The 20,158-nt window shown below is 47.3% G+C and overlaps 1 protein-coding gene across 1 annotated transcript in view; it reads left to right on the top strand.

The window, feature by feature from the left end:
• TMEM178B (transmembrane protein 178B) overlaps positions 1–20,158 on the top strand; it is a 344,042-nt gene that overhangs the window by 292,329 nt on the left and 31,555 nt on the right. Inside the window, 1 exon segment of the mRNA XM_024758085.1 lies at positions 18,324–18,461. Coding sequence (XP_024613853.1) covers positions 18,324–18,461 — 138 coding nt within the window.

Genomic DNA, 20,158 nt, shown 5'->3' with positions numbered 1-20,158 from the left:
AGAGGCTGTTGATGAGGAAACCTTTGTGATTAGTCTGTGGAATCCAAATGCCTCCAAGGGGGCGACAGCTTCTGGCTAGAGGATGCTGAAAGGGCTGCTTGAACTTCCTCTCTCCTTATATTGCCTCATCTAAGCCCAAGGACATTCTTTTGTTGCTGTATTTGTTTTCGAATCATGCTTTGAATATTTTCCTCTCTGACTGTAAAAGCAACACATGCTTATTATTGAGAATTTGGAAACTACAGAAAAGGAGAAAGGATATAAAAAACAACTGTAATCTTCTTCCTGCACAATTAACCTTTCGGTATATTTTCTTTTGGTCTTTTTTTCTTGCTTACTGTTGTTATCATTTGCAATTATATTCGTCATTATTATATGTCCAGGAGCAGACAGAATATACAATTTCTTATCTTGCATTTTTCAACATCATTTAATTTCTTCAAAAACATCATTTTTACGGCTGTATAATAGCCTCTAATGTGAGCATACCGTAATTTATTTAACTGCGTCCCAATTATTGGAGTAGTTTAAGTTGTTTTCAGTTTTCACAGCTGGGTTTTTAACGTCTGCAACACTTCTTACGTAGAAGGATATGCCTGGTCAGCTTATAACGTTCGGGAATTAATAATACTTCACTAGAGAATATCTGCAAATGACTTTTATTTCTCAACTAATTTACTATCTAGAAATATGGAAATCTCTATACAGAAAGCTAGTGTCTAGCTTTTATCTCTGTCTATCCCCCCATACCCACAAATATACTAAGCTACTGTAAATTTATATTTATATACTTAGTAATGGCATCTCCTTAACATAAACATTATTTAACTTTGACAATTAAATGATCCCTGCAGAGTGCTAAAAGTTGGGTAAATGACGTGTGCGTTATTATTTATTTTGGGTTTTGCCACGAATCAAGTATCAGGAAGACTTTCCCAAGGGTTGAGCTGAGCTGGATGGGTCAGAACTGGACACATAGACACGGAGCAGATGCCTTCTCTCCAACATCAGGAAAGGAAAGAGGCTAGGAGAGCAGAGGGCAATCTCAGAGATGCCTCAGCCATCCAGGTGGCCACAGCACAGGGCGTGTGAAGGAGAGAAGACAGAAAAGTGATGGTGCTGGTAGTGAGGGTCAGATATGAAGGGCCTAAAACTAGGCCCTCGGTGTGGACTTTACTCCGAGACACAGTGGGGAGCAGTTCAAGGTTTTGAGCACTGAGGTGAGAAAGTGAGTTTTGCACGTGATGAATTAATCTGCCCAGCAGAGCATGAAATGGATCAGAGCAGAGAAATGCTGGGAGGAAGGACTCTGGGGGGCAGAGCAGCAAGTAGAAAAGGAACTACTGCTCCTTGGGCTCCGACTAGGGGCCGGATGCTGTGCACGCATTTCATGTAAATTCTCTCATTTTATCTCCTGTCCTTAGAGATGGGGAAACTGAGACTTGCTGAAGGTCGTGGGGCCGGAAGTTATGGAGCCAGCAGTTAACCCTAATAACGAAGTGCAGGCTCCTTTGACTGCACCAGGGGTGGGGTGAGGTGGGCTGGACCAGACAGTCAGGAGAGAGGGGAATCACGTGGGTTAATTATCATGGAAGCGAAATCCCGGGAACTTGGCAACTGGTCAGAAAGGAAGGTGGCAAAAAAGGGGATTCAGAATGCTGCTGGAGTATGGGGGACAGAAGGTTATGAGGTTGGTGATGCCATTGGCATCGGTAGAGGAGGAGCCCTTTGACAGTGAAGATGAGGAATTGGGGGTTAGAGGTTCAGAATTAGAAGCACAGGCAGACCACCCTTGACGAGGTGTCCAGAAAGCCCAGGGGAAAGGTCTGCACCTTCAGGTAGCATTAATAGATATCAGACATTTAGTTCTCATTTAGGCAGGTTACAAGTATATTGGAATGCAGCCTAAGTACAGTTTAATATAAATTCAGATACACTCTAACTTTACAATAAAGAGGAATACTCTCTTTTAAATTCTTTGGTGGGTCATAAGGTCCCAGAGCCTGAAGGAGCCAGGTTTCAACCTCCTTCCTGTTCTAAAACCTTAAGTCTTCTTGCCCTGTGTTCTCTGGAGCCTTCCGAGCAGTCAAGAGAATGAATTCTTTGTTTTTAACCTGCCCAAGAACATCTAGGTGACTCTGCCAGCAGAGTTCATTCTACCCACAGACCCATGAGTTCCAGTCCAGGGGAATGTTCCCCCAACCCCTGCATCCAAATGCTACAAGGCCAGAAGCCCCTGACTCTTTTTTCCCTTTTCCAGTGCCAAGGACAGTGTCCCCAGAAGGCCAAAATGAATCTGGAACTTGAGAATTGCTTTGTGCCGCTGGGTGGGAGGACACGGGAAGCGTAAAGACCTGATGAGCTAGCGTAGGCTACACAACTTGGTTATTGTTCCTTTAGAAGTCATCGGAGGGGTAGAAAAGATGGGCTACCAATATATAGACATCTTGCCTTCAATATTTTGTCCATCATGATTAAAAAAAAAAAAAAAATCTGGGCTTCCCTGGTGGCGCAGTGGTTGAGAGTCCGCCTGCCGATGCAGGGGACACGGGTTCGTGCCCCGGTCTGGGAAGATCCCACATGCCACGGAGCGGCTGGGCCCGTGAGCCATGGCTGCTGAGCCTGCACGTCCGGAGACTGTGCTCCGCAACGGGAGAGGCCACAGCAGTGAGAGGCCCGCGAATCGCAAAAAAAAAAAAAAAATCCACGATCCATTTATTTATTTATTTTTTTCTAACTTGGAGGTAAACCAAACACACTAGTTCCCCTGGAAGAACCGAAAAAAAATGTTTTTGCCCAATGATTCCTGTTTGGTTCTGGGTTTTCACTCATCTGCCGATGACCCTGGCCTTATTAATAGGCACATTGCTGGAACGGGCTTTCATAGGCTGCCACAGAACAAAGATAACGTCGAGGGCCGAGGGAGAGAGTGTGCGCACGGGGCCAGAGGGGTGGGCTTGCTCTTCCCTTGCAGAACCAAAGTACATAACAAGCATTTACTTAACAAAAGACCCAACAGCCAAACACTGGCAAAATCCCAAAGCGACTGACTATACGTGAAGCATGAAAAATGTTTCCAGTCACGTGAGACATTTCAAGCATAGAAAGCGAACCATAGATAATGGAAAACATTTGAAAACATAAAAATGAAGCCATTAGGCATCAGTTTTCAACAAAAGGAGTAGGAAAGGCTTTTTCTCACCCACTGGCTGTAAGTGAGTGGTGCACTGTCAATGGTGCGTGGCACGTAGTAAGGGACAAAGAAGCGTCAGCTCCTTTCTCCCTTGATAACTCATCTTCTGGGAGACAGTGTGGGCTCCTACTCATTCGGGTGCCTACAGAATGGAATAGACATTCATTCCTTCATCCTGTGGGGTTTTGGCGCTCCTACTGTGTATTAGATGCTCTGAGAGACACAGAGAAGAAATGATGCTGTCCCAGTTTCTAAGCGATTGAATGACCACACCACACATGGCAGACAGCAGGAGAGAAGACCCAAGGCTTTCTGGACCAGCAGCCCTCTCGAGGGAAGGGCTAGTGTCTTACCCATCTTTGTAGAACAATACCTGGACGAGGGGTGGAGCTCTCTGGGTGATGAACAAATGAATGAGTCAGTGAATGGATGAATGTGCCCTAAGTAAGAGGTCGGCCCACAGGTATGCTCCATGCTGGGTACTTCCTACAGAATGTGTCATTCTGGGTAGAACTCCCCGAGAGAGTTTCAGGGAAGATGGGGTTCTGAGCCGAACGCTGCATGGCTTTGGAAGAAGAAAGATATATACTCACCTGTGTGCTCACCCACTTTCTAACCCTCTTCCCATCTACCAAGCTTCGTATGTGTAAATCGCGTGTCTGTTTCTAGACTTTACTTTCCCAACACTTGCATAGCACTTACTTTGGGCCAGCCTCTAAGTGATATAAAAATATCATCCTCATAACAGTCTTTGAGGATAACTGTTATTATCCCTGCTTGCAGATGGGGAAACTGAGGCACGGAGCCGTGAAGGTCACATGGCTAGTAAGTGGTAGATCTGGAATTCAAGCCCAGATCGTCTGACCCCCAGGCTCAGCGTTTCTCACCACCAGGCTCTGCTGCCCTCGTTTGTCAAGTGGAACCAGGGACTTGGCTGCGTTTGGGTGCGAGTCTGCTATTTTTATCTGGATAAGACTCAGAGCACGTGAAAGGGTGTTGCCTCTGATATCTTCGTGTTCATCCTCTCTGCTAATTCTTTCTCCTCTGCATAGAAATACAGGCAAGTCTTAAGGACTTTAGGAAAAGAAAAGTCCCCGTCACTCCACGTTCCATCCTAAGTGTCTCTCCGTTTCCCTCCTCTTCACTAGAGTCATGCCACCTGAAAGCAGAGTGTCAAAGAGTGACTTTTATTTCCTCACCTCCTATTCATTCCTAGGAACTCGGTGGGGTTGACTTCCACTCAAGGAGCCCATGCCGAGGTCGCGGGGACCTCCTAGTTGTGAACCTAGTGAGCTCCGTGTGGAAGAGACCATGCCAGTCTTGTGAATTGCAGTGTTCCCTGTGGCTGGCACAACGCCTGGCACACAGTCGGTGCTCGGCAATCCTTTGCTGACTGTTTTCTGACATGAGGTCTTATTTGATCTCAGCATCATTAGCCATCATTGAAACCTTTCTTCCTTTCCCTCCCGGGATGACCCTCATGCCGGATTTTGCCCCGCCCTTCTTAGGTACCCATTCTCATTCTTCTTCTCTTCCTCTTCTCATCCCTTAAATATTGATGTTCAAATTCTGTCCTTGGCCTTTGTCTCTTCTCACTTTTATGAGAAGTGCCATAAGGGACATCTCCAGTTAGATGTCTGTTAAATGCTTAACAAACTGACCTTAGCATCCTCTCTTCTCCTACAAGACCTGCCCTTCACATTCTCTCTCCCATCCCCCTCCAAAAAATGAACAAAAATAAAACTGAATTCAAACAGAGGAGCAACACTCTCTGCTTCTTCTTTTACTCTGTATCTGGGTCAGTGACATCATCATTTTCCCCCTTATCTAAGCCAGAGACCTGGGGGTCATCAGTGATGGATCTCCTTCATCTCTCGTATTTAGCTAGTCACCGATTCCTATCAATTCTACTGCTTTTCTTTCCCTAAGTTGAAAGAGAACTTAGCTGGTTATACCAAGTACTTCTTTGCTTCCAAACAATCACTAGGATTTATCACGTGGCTCTAAGTCAGCGTGTTACGCTAATAATTGGGAAGAGAAAGATATCCTACAGGATTGTGTAGAATATGTCGTCTCCCTGCTGTTCCTCAAATATGCTAAGCAGATTCCTGCCTGAGTGCTTTTGCTTCTCTTATTCCCTCTTCCTGGAATGCCTTTCCCTCAGATATCCACCTGTCTGTTCCCGCACTTCCTCAGGTATCTGCTGAAGTGTCACTTGATTAAGATCATTTCTAACCTCCCTCTGTTAATTAGCAACTCCCCCACTTCTGCCCCATTACATTTCATCCCTGTCACCTACTTTGTTTTTCTTTCTAGCATTTATCACCACCTGTCATGGTGTGATACGTATGCATATATGGAAATCGTTTGTCTCTCTCCCTGGAAAGTACCTTTCATTGAAGCCAGGGACCCAGTTTTGTTGTTGAACATAGCTGCTGCTTGCTAAACATGCAATGAATGAATAAATGAGTATAAGTTGACCCCAGAGAGGGAATTTCTGTTGATGAATTGTTTTTAAGTGGAGGGTGTGATATACTTTTAGTTTCCTTACAGAGGCCCTTTTCTTGGCAAGATCTTTGTTTGAATGAGATTTAACCATTTGCCAAAGAAGCCTGGGTCACAGGAAGCCTCCAAAAACAAGCCAGGAGAGCCACGGAGGAAGGCATAAGGGGAAAGAGAGGTCCTTTCACTCACTCACTACTGATCACTACCGAGCATCCCCTTACCAGGGAGAGACCCAGAGTGGGGGATGGGAGGTTGACCACACAGAGGAGGCGGCTCTGTGTCTCATGCCCGGGACTCCCAGCCTTGTGGCAGGTGTACAGCCTCCCTTGATTTATGTTACCTGCTTGATTTATGGTCATTCGGCACTCCTCAGAAATGGCCCCAGGATGTAGTATTAGTGTTTTCGTAACGTACCCATCGTTTTTGAATTGTGCTCTGTCTCTTGAGCTAAAGACAGGGTGGCATATTGCAAAAATGGGGCTGAGTATCACAGCTGCTAGAGAAGAATCATCTGGTCTACCCCCAGACCTCCAGGCAGGAAAGGTATGATTATCCCCATTTCAGGAAGTAGAGGAACCCTGCAATTATAGGACTTACCTAAAGTAATAGAACTAGTAGCAGGGGTCAAAGACCAGATCTCCTGTTGCCCAGGGCAGTGCGCACCCACTATTCCATGGTCCTTACTACTCCAAAGCACCCTTTTTTTTTTTTCCGTCACACTGCCTGTTCCTGCCACCCCATGCACGTGGGCTTTGGAAAACCTCTCTGCTTATATGTGGCAAGAGGCAAGCACACGCTTCTTAGGCCCTTCATTATCATACTTCTAAATTAGAAAACAAAATTTGCCTGGATTGCAAATTTAAAGACTTGGGGAAGGGCCGGGGAGGGGGAGAAGTTATTTGTCTTGGATTTCCCATGTTGTTTGTAATGACCAGTGTGCCCTGAGACTGCTAAATACACATTAGATGATACCAGTAACGCCCACTGGGTGCACTGTGTTTGTTCCTCTGCCCTGCAGCCTGCCAGTGAACATAAATGATCCCTGGTATTTGTGGTGGTACTTTACAGTTTACAAAGGGCTGTTGTCACAGATGTCACTTGGTCAGTGACTCCAAGAGACTGCAGAGCAAAGTGTCTAAAAGCCCGGGTTTTGGAGTCTCCTACTTGCAAGCTGCCTGACTTGGGGCAAGTTACTTATTATCTCATCAATAAAAGGAGCATTATAAACTCATCAATTTGTTGGGAAGATTAAATGTGATAAGGTATAGGAAGTGCTTAGGACATGCCTGACACATGAAAAATGCTGGCTGTATTGTTGTCATTCTTGTTTCAGATATGACTTGTATAAGATCATTTTTAACCAATTTATTGAAAAGGCTGCATCTACAACTTTTATTCTCACTACCACCTTTTTAGCCCCATTCTGTCTGATCTCCCGTTCTTAGTTGACATCTATAGGAGATCCCACAGTTTCTTTGGGTAACCTTCAGGTATTAGTAAACTTGCATTTGTAGATATTAACATTTGAGTCGGATCTAGTATCAGAATGTCTGTCTTGTATCTGGTTTAAATCTTCTCCCTTCCCCAGTGCATGGGCTTGACGCCCTTCTGGAAACGTGCAGTAAGAAAGAAGGTCTGTTCTGCTCCTTCTTCAGCATTGTTCCACCTGCCCCCGCTTTAGCTCTACTACTTCTGCTTCCTCTAGGGTTGGGGCGGGGCGGGGTGGGGGTGGGGGTTGAGAGAACGATGGGTAAAAGGCCCACGGGGTCTTGTTTGCCTGGTGGCGTTGCTGTCTGTTGGTGCCCTGCATGCAGCAAGGCCCAGGTGCTGATCTGTCTCTTGCAGGGCACCTTTGTGGCTCCTTTGGAAAAGCTTCTCAGTGACTGACCACACCTCATCATCTCCTGATGTGGGCAGTGCACCTTCCAGCTGACCTGGTCCCACTCCTTCCTCAGCCCCCAATTTTGGTGCTACCCCTCATAGGACTCTGTTGCAGTCATCACACCCTACCAGGTGAAGCTCTTGGGTCGTGTCTTTTCTAGGAACCTTTAGTCTTCGTTGGCCTCCGCTTGGCCTGTGGAGAAAGCACAGGATCGTTCCCCAGCCAGAAGCTGGATGTGTAGCTTTGTCTTTGCTTTCATGGGCAACTCTAACCGGCTTCTCGCCTCATCTTTTCGGGCCACACGTAGGTACCATGCCCTGTGTCCTCTAAACTCTAGGGTACCTGTGTGCCGCTCTCCAAATGGTTCTCTCAAGGGCCCTTTTCTTGGCTTGAGGAGGTGGTGCTGGGAGTGGGGAAGCTATCGTGGGAGGAAGGGAAACACGCAGCCCTCTGCTGACTCTCTTCTAAGAACCCTCCCTCTTCAGTCTCTGCCCCCTAATCTCCTTCTGTGTGTAAACTGAAGGTGGAGAGTATACTGCAAGTTGCAAAACCCTCGTAGCAAGTTCTGCCCAATGTCTTACCCTTCTCTTTAGAAAATGCTGGGCTTCCCTGGTGGCGCAGTGGTTGAGGGTCCGCCTGCCGATGCAGGGGACACGGGTTCGTGCCCCGGTCCGGGAGGATCCCACATGCCGCGGAGCGGCTGGGCCTGTGAGCCATGGCCGCTGAGCCTGCGCGTCCGGAGCCTGTGCTCCGCAACGGGAGAGGCCACAGCAGTGAGAGGCCCGCGTACCGCACAAAAAAGAAAAAATAACCGAAAAAACAGAAAGTACTGTCCAACATATGCACTACCAAATGTAAAACAGATAGCTAGTGGGAAGCATCCCCATAGCACAGGGAGACCAGCTCGGTCTTTTGCATCCGCCTAGAGGGGTGGGATAGGGACGGTGGGAGGGAGACGCAAGAGGGAAGGGATATGGGGATATACGTATGCATATGGCTGGTTCACTTTGTTATACAGCAGCAACTAACACCGCTGTAAAGCAATTATACACCAGTAAAGATGTTAAATAAATAAATGCTGTGTTGCCAACACAGCAAATTGAAAAAAAAAAAAAAGTGCTGTCCATTGAAATATAATGCAAACCGTAATCCAAGTTAAAATGTTCTACTAGCCCCATTAACTGTGTAAAAAGAAACAATAACATTAATTTTAATCACATATTTTATCTACTCCAGTATATCCAAAATACTGTCACATCAGCGTGTAATCAGTGTACAGATTTTTCCGATATTTGATGAAAACTCATACCGTCTTGGACAGCTGGTGTGTATTTTACACGTACGTGTCTCAGCCCAGGTGCTTGATGACGATTTCAGGTCCTCAGCACCCACGTGTAGTAGCCCTGGCTGCCGTATGGCCCACACAGCTGGAGAATATGGAGGGAGCAGGGGTTTCGCCATCCATTGTTCTCTGCCCCATTGTTGTTCTCTCTGTATTGTTCTTAGGCCTCAGAGCTAAGTTTGGTGTGACCTGTACGCTGCATCCCAGCCAACACGGGGAGAACTGGGCCTCAGATGCAGGTCTTCTGACGTCAAGTTCAGTGTGTTGTTTATCTCTACACCATCGTGTCATTCAAACAGAAATTGCTGTGCTTGTTCCTGGGAACCTCATTAGTGGAAGGGACATTTGAGGGTGAGAAGATTGCTATAGAGACATGCGTGTGAGCCGTCTGAGGTTCTCGGGTATCTGCAAGGTGCCTAGCCCCTAAAGCATGGGATCTAGTCAGAGAGAGGGTACTGAGGGGCCTCGCACACCTCCCTGACGGCATCACATGCGGAAAGAATAGCAGCGGAGGGCAGCGACATCTTAGAGCCGCGTTCCTGTGCTGGCCTGAGCTGGAGCTGCCAGGTAAAGGAAGCACTGCCCTCCGATGGCAAGTATTTCCACAGTCCATACTGTTGGCCAAAGAGCAGCTTGGCAAGTCTTTTGCTTTCACTGTTAAAAAGACTAAAGAAACTACTTAGTGGCAGTGTGTCTTTAAGAAGGGGGTACTCATGAGAAGGAATCTGTGGCCAGGCCTGAGATCAACGCCTCCTATCAGTTCGGTGTGCCTCATTATTTGTACTTAGAACTTTAAAAAGCAGTAAAGCTCACATCTCCCAGAGAACTCAACGTTTCATTGTTAAAGGAATTCATTCTCATCGTAGGAAAGAACAAACAAAACCCCAAATATCACAACCCAGAAAGGCTCCCTGTTAGCATCTGGGGTACTTCTCCCTTGCGTCTCCCACGTGGGTGTACATGCATGGATGCACGTATGTACACCCGCAGCCTAGGGGTTGTATGGAATAGATAGGCTTGTGCATTATTTTTCATTTAATATTCTGTTATGAACTTTTCCCTGGTCATTGACATTTTCCACGAGAGTAATTTTAACAGCTGAATAATATTCCATTACATTTTACTGAATGTTAAATTCTCTTCTGGGGTTTGAAGCGGCATGGAATCGAATGGAAAGGGCATGGGCAGAGGGAGGCCGTTTCCCAGGCCTGCCTCTGACTGGCTGTGTGACCTTGATTGACTGAAATTCCATTGTCTCCATAGCTAAGTCTACAAAATGAGAGAAATAGTATCTTCCTTATAGAGCCATTGCGAGGCTTCACGGGCGTGTCCCGTGTAAATTGCCCAGCCCAGCGCCTTGCGCATAGTAGATGCACAATAAACGCTCATTCCTATTTCTCTTCCTCTTCCCCAGGCCTTTCAAATTCTTTGCAATCAACCGATTCTCAGGCGCCTGCAGCATGTTTCTGGAAAGCATAGTGCTCTCTAGGGTGCCCGTGTGTCTTAAAGCTTCTGTCTTCTCATTGCTTTGTGGGGACACATTCTTGCCACCCCGATTTCTGTCCTCTGCACTCAGAGCAGCTGTCAGTGACACGTGATCTAGAGGAGGAGAGTTGGGAGCTTCTCTAGGGTGGAATAGCGACTGTATTGGTTTAGCTCGTCGTTCCCGGCAGGGAGACCCCCGAGGACAGAGAACTGGGCACCCAGTGGGTCTACTCGCGTGTATCTGGTTGGCTGCGCTGTAGTTTCCTTCTCATCATTCCTGTCTGCGGTTTCTGATGTTGGCTCAGCAGTGTGGCAGCAGGGAGAAGGGAGTCATTCTTGAGGGTTTTTTTTGTTTGGGACTCTGCCTCTCAGTTCTGGGTTTTTTCCCCATTCTTTCTTCTCTCCAGGCACTTGCTTTAGCTGCTGACCTAGCTTTCTTTCATCAGGCGGGTACAAATTTTGCAATTTGCCTTCCCTTGTCTTGACAATGGATGTGATTTGTATATGCTGTATCACATAATGTCCCTATTTATGGCAGCTCTCTAATCCGGAGGTAGGGTTGAAGAGCAGGAAGCGTCAAGCCCGTCTTCTGACCCAAAAACCACTTCTCATTTCTACAGCAACTACCTTCCCCCCCGATCTCTTCCTGACTTGTGGGGACAGCACAGAAAGGTCTGTTGGGATCGTGATCTGTAGGGTTTCACATGTGCTCATTAAACTTTATGGTAAGGAGCCCCCATGTTGCGTGGCTCTGTGCGATCTGAAACCTAACCTATGTTGATGTTTTCTTTGTGTACACAAAAAAACAAAAGCAAAAAATTACATTGAATTGTTAAGCAATAATTAATGCTGGCTTTTAAAAATAAGGTTGGAGGAGAGAGAAGTTGGCTTCAAGTCACAATGACGTTTGAGTCACTGGAGTGGGTTGAGTTGGGTAAGCGCATCCTCTTCACGGTGCTTTAGTCCATGGTGCATACGGTTTTAGTAATCATCACAGGGTGGGATGGTGATCTCACTTAGCAGACATTTATCGAGCACCTGCTTTTGCCGGGCAACGCGCTGGGGACTGGGAAGGCAAAATAAACCAGACGTGACCACAGCCCTGAACAAGCTCACATTTGCTGGAGGAAGGGAGACATAAATAATTACAGTAAGACGTGGTCAGTGCTAGAGGAGTGATTATCAGCCAAGTGCTACAGGAGCCTGGAGCACTGGACGCCCGTGTCAGCTAAAGCACCTTAGAAGCCTCCCAGACATTTACTCTTTAGGGAAATTTTAAGGATGATGAGAAGCTTGCCTGGTGGAACATGTGGGCAGCCATGTTGGCAGAGAGCACAGCGCCATCAAGGAAAGGGAGGAAAGTGCCAAGCCTTTCGAGAACTGCAGTGTTTTCATGACTGGAACACGGGGCTCTTGGAGAAAGATGGAGGCACAGGGATGGGCAGAGGGCACTTTCTTATGGAAACCCAAGAACTATTTTGTTTTCACATAAAAATGGTTTCTTAAATACAACTACATCACGATGCTGAACCAACCTATACTCTGGAAGAAAGCCCTAGGCAAAACCTTTTAATCATATATACAAAGAAGACATCAACATAGGTTCCTACTCCAGATTCGTGCGCTACTTCTCTGTTTCACTGTTAACTAGTTAGATCACTGAAAAGTTACGTCTTGCCCCATGCCTCTTCCTTTTAGAGCGGTACAGTGCTCAATGCTAGAGCCCAGGTTTCAAGCAGCCTCTATGGCCCCCGGCACCTGTGCTATTAGCTGCCATGGCCTCTAGCTGTTTTGGGTCCCCCAAGGATAAGAAGCATCACCACTCCAGGGTGGATGCATCTCAATATTAACAATAGATGCATAAAGCCTTCACCTCAGCCTCTCCTGGTACCTGTTCCCTCTGGGTACCAAATCCTTAATTAGGGGCTAACCCCAACATGGTGTTAGCTCTTGTGTGCTCTTGCACAGCACGTGTGAGAGGTGTGGTGTATGAAAAAAGAGAACAGCTTTAATTTAAGTGTCTTCCACTTCTATTTACATTTGTGTAGCTCTAGCTTTGTGCCGGGTACTGTTCTAAGCAGTTTATACATAATAACTTATTTAATCCTCTCAATAACCCTTTGAAGTAGGCACTGTTATAACCTCCCGTTATAGATGTGGAAACTGAGATCCAGAGAGAGGGACTGACGTGCTCAAGTTCACGCAGCCAGTACATGGCAGAGCCAGGATCTGAATCAGGGCAGCCTGATTCCAGGAATCCGTGCTTGTATCCGCATCTGTTGTATCTCTGTGTGGTTACCCAGAATCAAGCCCCACTTCCTTCAGAGATGGTTGCTGTGCAGTAATTGGTTCCTGGAATATTCCTTCCCCTGTGAATCAGTTTGTCCTGAGTTGATCCCACGGCTAACATGTTCATTGCCCAACTATCTCTCTCCACTTCTTCCCTTCCAGACTGATCCCTTGGGGCAAAAGCACTGAGTTCTGTCCTCACCACCTTGCTCTGCCCTCCAATTCTTGTGACCTTGAACCCCAGAGGGACTGATTAATTTGTGAATGCATGTCCAGCTACCAGGGCAGCTGACACACTTCCATCCTTGTAGCCAAGGCAGTGCTCATATCAGGCAGAGGTGCCCTGCGTGGCCAGCAGAAGAGGACCATGACCTTGTTGGTTTCGCCATACTCTTCACCCTGGACCACTGTGTTAACAGTGTCTGCCCTCCCCATCTCCTGTCTTTACTGACACAGCAAGGTCTAACCCATACTTATCCCAACCATTTCTGTTTTTTTAATGAGAAGAAAATCCCAGCCCTCATCAGTTTTTTTTGTACTGAGTTCTTTAAAGAGCAAATAGAAATTCAGAGCCCATATATATTTTCCTTCTCTGAATGGTGTTTATTTAAATGCAGATATCCTGGTTTCCTATGTAGAGTTGCAAGCAATACCTTTCAATTTAAATGTTAATAGGAGTGTAAACTTCAAAATAAAAATTTTTCCACGAGGGAGAACGGCTTTTTTCTGCTTCTATTTAATGGTTCTCCTGGTTTTCTTCCTCCTCTGTCCTCATCATCCGCCCGCTTCTGCCCACTCCTTTCCACTGCACTGAGCTAAATTCTTTTTCTAGAAAGTTTAGAATGCACCTTTCTCATTTCGAACATTAGAATGTCAAACATTACAGTCGTGGAATACAGATAATAGACTCAAACCCAACACAATCCATGAGAAGATTTTTCTTGATCTCAGCCTTTGCCTGCCCAACTCACTATTCCAAGTTCTTTCCAAGGGGATTATTCTTAGGCTGACCCTGCATAATATTTTTCCATGGCTTCAGATAGTTGAGTTAGGTTTTCTTTTTCCTTTCCTTCCCCCCCCCCACCTCCTTCCCTCCCTCCTTGCCTTCTTCCTTCTTTCTACAAAAAGGCAGGAAAAGACGGGGAAAGAAATAACAGCTGACCCTTGAACGACAGTTTTGAACTACACGGGTCCACTTATTCGTGGGTGTTTTTCAAGAGTACATACTACAGTAGCACAACGTGCGTGGTTAACTAAATCCATGGATGCAGAACCGTGGATTCAGAGAAGCTAAGTGTACAGAGGGCCAACGATAAGTTATACGTGGATTTTCCACTGTGCAGGGCGTCGGTGCCCCAACTCCCCTCTTTGTTCAAGGGTTATTAACTGTACAAGCTGTGTAAATTCCTGGGTGCAAAGTACTGCTGTGAGCACAGTGAGCATCACAAAGAGTAAAAAAGGCAGATTCTTACTGCTAAAGAAATGAAATTGACACATGGGCTAATGCAGGTGGGCAGGAATGGGGCCATCTATGTGTGGGTCATTCCATAGGCAGAGTGGCCTTTGGGATTTTCTCAAATGCAAATAAAAAACAACAAAGATTTAAAGATAATCGAAAGAATATCTAATGCCTTAAATCCAAATATGGTGACTATAATAACCTTTCTAAAGACATCGTGGACCAAATTTTGTGTGTGAATGTGATATCTGGCTTCATCTTCTTTTATTTTTTTATTTTCGTTTTCCTTCATTTCCTTGTTGATTATTTTTATCCTGTTATACTGTGTGCATTTTGTAAGACTCCTAAATCTTTTGGAACAAGATAGGACTGTTAATCCATAAATTAGAATTGATTTTATAATATTAATTTCAGTGATTTTGATTCCATTATTATAAGGTATTATTTTTGTTCTTCAGAGAGTTCTTTTCAGTAGTATCCTGTTTGTATTTCATGGAGGCAAACTGTGTTTCTTCTCTTGTCTCTTGGGGATACTAATAATTTTTAAATTTATTTTATACAATTTTGTATAAAATAATTGTATAAAATTTTTTTATACAATTCTTAAAGATTACTTTCCATTTACAGTTATTATGAAATATTAGCTATATTCCCCATGTTGTACAGTACATCCTTGAGCTTATCTTACACCCAGTAGTTTGTTTCTCCCACCCTCACCCCTGTATTCCCCCCACTGGTAAGCACTAGTTTGTTCTCTGTATCTGTGAGTCTGCTTCTTTTTTGTTATATTCACTAGTTTGTTGTATTTTTTAGATTCCACATATAAGTGATGTCATACAGTATTTGTCTTTCTCTGTCTGGCTTGTTTCACTTAGCATAATGCCCTCCAAGTCCATCCATGTTGCTGCAAATGGCAAAATTTTGTTATTTTTTTATAGAATACTGAGTAGTATTCCATTGTGTGTGTGTGTGTGTATAAATACATATGTCGCATTTTCTTTATTCATCTGTTGATGGACATTTAGGTTGCTTCCATATCTTGACAATTGTAAATAATGCTGCTCTGAACACTGGGGTGCACGTATCTTTTCAAATTAGTGTTTTTGTTCTTTTAGGATATATACCCAGGAGTGGAATTGCTGGGTCATAGGGTAGTTCTAGTTTTAGTTTTCTGAGAACCCTCCGTACTGTTTTCCACAGTGGCTGCACAAATTTGCATTGCCGCCAACAGTGCACAAGGGTTCTCTTTTCTCCACATCCTCACCAACATTTGTTATTTGTGGTCTTTTTGACGATGGCCATTCTGACAGGTATGAGGTGGTATCTCATTGTGGTTTTGATTTGCATTTCCCAGTAATAGTTTTTAATTATCGTTTCTTTTCCCTGCAGTTTGTTTCCTCAAGCTCTTCTCACAGCTTATAGCTTTTCTCAGGTATTTGGGGCTGCCTGGAAGCCCTGAGTCGGGGGTGGGCTTGCCAATGGGAAGCTTCACTGTAGATGGTTGGAGTGGCTGCTTACGCCTCCCTCACAACACACAGTGGCAATGTGTCTAGATATTTTCTCTTGTGCTGGTCATCACCAGAAAGGTCTCTCCCAGCTTCCAGGCTATAGGGCAAAGGCAGGGCAGTCTGCTTCTGAGAGCCAGGCAGAAGAGGTCTGGGGTCTCAAGGGTAAGCCTTCCACATTCTGTATGTGCACAGACACTTGCTCTGTGCATAATGACCCTCAGCTGTGCCGGCCAGCCCTCACCTGAGCTTGTCAACCCCCGGTCCTAAGTATGCCCACTCCACCCTGGGGGGTGGGGGAAAAGGGGGTAGCCCTAGAGGTGTAGAGTGGGTGAGGGGAGCTAGGGTTCTAGTTCCAGCTCAAACAACTTGTACCAAATCCTTGTTTTATCTCCCTCCCCTCTGCTTAACTCCCCGGTGCCAGTTCCTGAGCCTTTTGGGGATTTGGCAGGATGGTTTTCAGCTTCCCCCCTGCTGGCTCTCACCTTAGCTCTTCAGTTCTGCTGAGGCAATTATACTGTCTCTCAGCTTTACGGTTTCCAATCTTCTGTTGCCGCTGTCTCCTTTCCTAGTTTCCCCTTCTGTGTGAATTTCTGTCTTTAAAAAAAAAAAAAATCTTGTAACTATAATCCTGGCTTAATTTGGGAGGAAGAAATACTAGATACATTAATTACATTTTAACTTTACTTTCCCACACAACTCAATAACCCAGCTCACTCCTTTTTTTAGTTCACGGGTTTGAGACTGTTAATAAATTATTTAACTTCTTTAAATCCTGCAAAATAGGAATATTTCTTGTCCTACCTACCTTATAAGTTGTTGCTACAGCTGCCCTGAGTTACCACGTGGGTCTGAGGGCAAAATAACCAGCCGTACTTGCATGGCTCTAGCAAAATCAGGCTCATAGGGTGATGGGGAATATCCTCCCAGGTCAGTGAAAATACTCAGACCTGACCTCTGGTTTTCATCCTTCTTTCCAGATCAGCAACTTAACGTGAGCCTCAGCTTTTGTTGACCAAGCCTTTGGGAGACAGTAGAGTGTACCTAGTCTGTGTTGGAGGCACAGCCCTCCCTGACCTGGGACACAGATGACTATTATCTGTCTCAGGACTTTTGGAAGAGGAATTATTCTCTCCATTTCCCTTCCTGCCTTTTGCTCTGTTTTCTTCTGAGTAAAGAACTTTGCTTTCGTCCACCAACAGCAATACGCTTCCCTCTTTTAATGATTTGCATTTCTCTTTTCCTGCCCAGCCCGCTTTTCCATCCCTGGCCCAAGTGCACACACCTTACAGGACCCCGTCTCCATTCAGTCCCCCAGGCAGTACCTTTGCTCCCATGGGTCTGCACAGCCCAGGGGCCGGTACCGGCCAAGTGCAGCAGGAAGGGGCTCTGGGGCTTCAGCAGGTTTGTCCTCTCTAGTGCTGGCAGAGGGGCCGAGATTTTTCCTGGAAACCCTCCAGTTACTGAAAAGGGAACCATTGGTTTCACAGGGGTATAGAAGAAAAATTTCCTGACCTGTTTAAGGGGATATAAATCTCCTTTAGACTGAAAATACCCTGACCTCTCTTTTCCCATTCCCATCACCTGCTTGCCCTTGACTACAGTGGAGAGTGGAGGGAGCCCGCAGAGCAAAGAGTAACGGATGTGACTGCTACCTGGCTGCGGCGGGCACTCCGGGTCGGCATGGGTGGGGAGGACTAAGGAGAACTCAGTAAAGCAGGAACGGGCTCTCTGTGGATTTCTGCCTCTGTGACAGGGCCCTGTCAGGTCTGGAGGAAGCCCAGCAGAGCCAGTTGCTGAATGAGGCTGACATGGCAGCAGCTCTGCCCTCTCCCTTCTGCTAAAAATACCACCTTTCCAGACGGCCCTCCTCCCCTCTGTGCCTACGCCAGGCTTTGTCTGGCGGGTCAGTGGGGCGCGGAGCGGAGAAGGGCCTGATCTGGAAAACCGGGTTGACCTGAGGAGGCCTCCTCGGGGGTACAGTCCGAGAGCAGGAAGCATGGTGCCCACCCTGCGGCCTCACGTGCAAGGGGAGCTGAGACCCTGGGGGCCGGGCTGGAGAAGGAGGAAAGCGTTGCCACCGGCAGCTTCATGCTCACTCCTGACCTCCTGGGAGACCAGCAAACCCTGGAGGGAAGGGAGGGAGTCCTTGGCAGGTGCAGCCAGACTGCCAGGACCCGACCCAGCCCAGCTCTAACGGTCCATTTGTCTGGTTCTCCCTGCCCGGAGAGGTGACTAATGCTGGATTATGACTGGGGAGCCGCACAGATCTGGGCTTGTCGCCCTGTCCTACCACTCACTGTATGGCTTTCAGCAACTTGCTCCATCTTTCAGATAGGGATAAAGACAGTACATATCTTAGAAGGTTGAGAGAGAAGCCTTGGGAAGAACGGTGCTGTGCCTGGCGCAAAGGAGATGTAAAAGAAATGACAGCTACGATGAGGATCTCTCCCTGTGCGTATGGACCACGCGGCCCCAGCGTGTGTTTGCACGTGAGGAGACAGTCACCACTGGGGGCTCTGTCCTCTGCAGAGGAAGCTTGGTTGTACCAACCTGTCTGTAAAGGGCAGGTGGCCTCCCTGCCCCCTCGCCCGGGACCGGGGTGCACTGGACCCTGAGTTCCGGGCTCTGATGCTAACTGTTGTCTGCCTGCTTCCCCGCAGACCTGCGTAGGATGACGGCCGGCTTCATGGGCATGGCGGTGGCCATCATCCTCTTCGGCTGGATCATCGGCGTGCTGGGCTGCTGCTGGGACCGAGGCCTTATGCAGTATGTGGCAGGGCTTCTCTTCCTCATGGGAGGTAAGAATTGGGGGCTGCGGGATAGTGGGGGGGTCCTGGTTACTGGGATTCTCAGAGAATGGCTGGTGGGCGTGTGGACGAAGGCCCAGGCTCGGCGGGGCCCTTTCATTCCCTCATTCAGCGAACATGTTTTGAGCTCCTCTTAGCCACTCTCCACTGCTGGTCCTTGCACTCGGGCGTCTGCCCACCTGGTGTGGGAAAGACTGTGGCGATGGCGTTGAGCAAGGTGTCAGATCTGGGGCAAGTGAGAACCCACGTAATACTCGGGCGTTTTATGCACATACTATACATACTATACTTTGGGGTGGGCGGCAGGTGCTATCTGGGCAGCTTCCCCTTCAAAAGCGTACCTTTACCCTTGATTTATGGGTCTTAATGCCGCTCCATTTCCAAACGAGGCTCTAAAGGTGGTAAGACGGGGCTAGACCTTCGTCACATGTCTCCCTTACCCTCTATTACTGTCAGGGCCATAGAACCGATTGCACCCTTATAAAGGGCTGTATATGAGCAGAACTGTGTAGCTATGAGGGAATAGGTTCCAGTCCACGGGAAGTAAAGGTTAATCCACTATCCACACGTGCCTCTTTTCTCCCTGAAGAGCTGAAATGTGCTTTTTGGTCTCCTGGTTTGAGTCTCAGTCTGAAGCCAAAGCTAACCGTCGGTATGCCCATCACAGTACACTCCTCGGGGAGAAGTGGGTGGATGACTTCCATGGAGTTAGGAAGAGGGAGAATTGGGCTTGGACAGAGGGAGTTAGAAATATGTGTGGGGAAAAAGGATAGTGAGTCCCATGCGTGGAAACCACCGTCAGGTAGATGGTAGATACCACGTGAATGGCCCGACTCAGGGCCTCAGCAGGGGCAGGCGGTGGAGGGGTGGGTCTGGCTGGAGAAAGGAGGCAGCTATCCTAGGTGGACGGAGAGATCTGGGGTTCAGTGAGTGAGCTGTGGTTTGGGAGAGGAGGAGGAGAGTTGCAGGATTCCACCTCGTGCCTGACCGCTTATCCTTGTTCCCCCAAAGCACAGACACCCTGTGCCTCCCAGATCCTCTGCCATCAGGGTCAGCTGCCCCTGCCCAGCACTGCCTTCCTGTGGGTCCCACAGCGGCACTTAGGGCAGAGGCTGGGGAAGGAGGGGCACGGTGGCTCCTTCACCCCTCCTTCCGGTCTCCCGCTGAGACGGGGGCCCCCAAAACCAGCCGCACCACCTTTTCTGCACCCGGGTGTCCTCCTCACTGCAGCGAGGGTCACACTTGGCCCGGGATTTCCATACTTGGTGTTAGCAGCATGGAGTCTTTTGTTTCCACCTTCCAGTCAGAATCTTCCGTGGACCCCAAAAAGTGAAAAGATAAAAGTGGAGTGGCTCTGTTTGTAGTGAATGTTCTCTCTAAGACTCTTGTGGTTGTACAAAGATGGGCTCCAGTAAAACGGGGCTTTTCTAAGGCTCTAGAGAGGGCTCCCAGGGATCCGAGAAAAGCTGAGCAAACAGGCCTCGGCCAGAGCAGAAATCCAGGAGCCCTGGGAGCCGATACTCTTTCATCTCTGCCTCTTCCGAGGCGATCGTCATCCCCTGCACGTTCCCCTCTCCAGGCCGGCACTTGGCTCACATCCTGCCCAGGTGCTAAGTAAGCCTTCCAACTCTGACAGCTTCCAGAGAAAGAGTGATGGGCCCACTGATCCTTCCAGGCCCAGCCACACA

The sequence above is a fragment of the Neophocaena asiaeorientalis genome, unplaced genomic scaffold (assembly GCF_003031525.2).
Source record: "Neophocaena asiaeorientalis asiaeorientalis breed wild unplaced genomic scaffold, Neophocaena_asiaeorientalis_V1.1 scaffold206, whole genome shotgun sequence".
Classification (NCBI taxonomy): domain Eukaryota; kingdom Metazoa; phylum Chordata; class Mammalia; order Artiodactyla; family Phocoenidae; genus Neophocaena; species Neophocaena asiaeorientalis.
The sequence above is the reverse complement of the archived record's forward strand: the minus strand, read 5'-3'. Positions and strand labels throughout refer to the sequence as shown.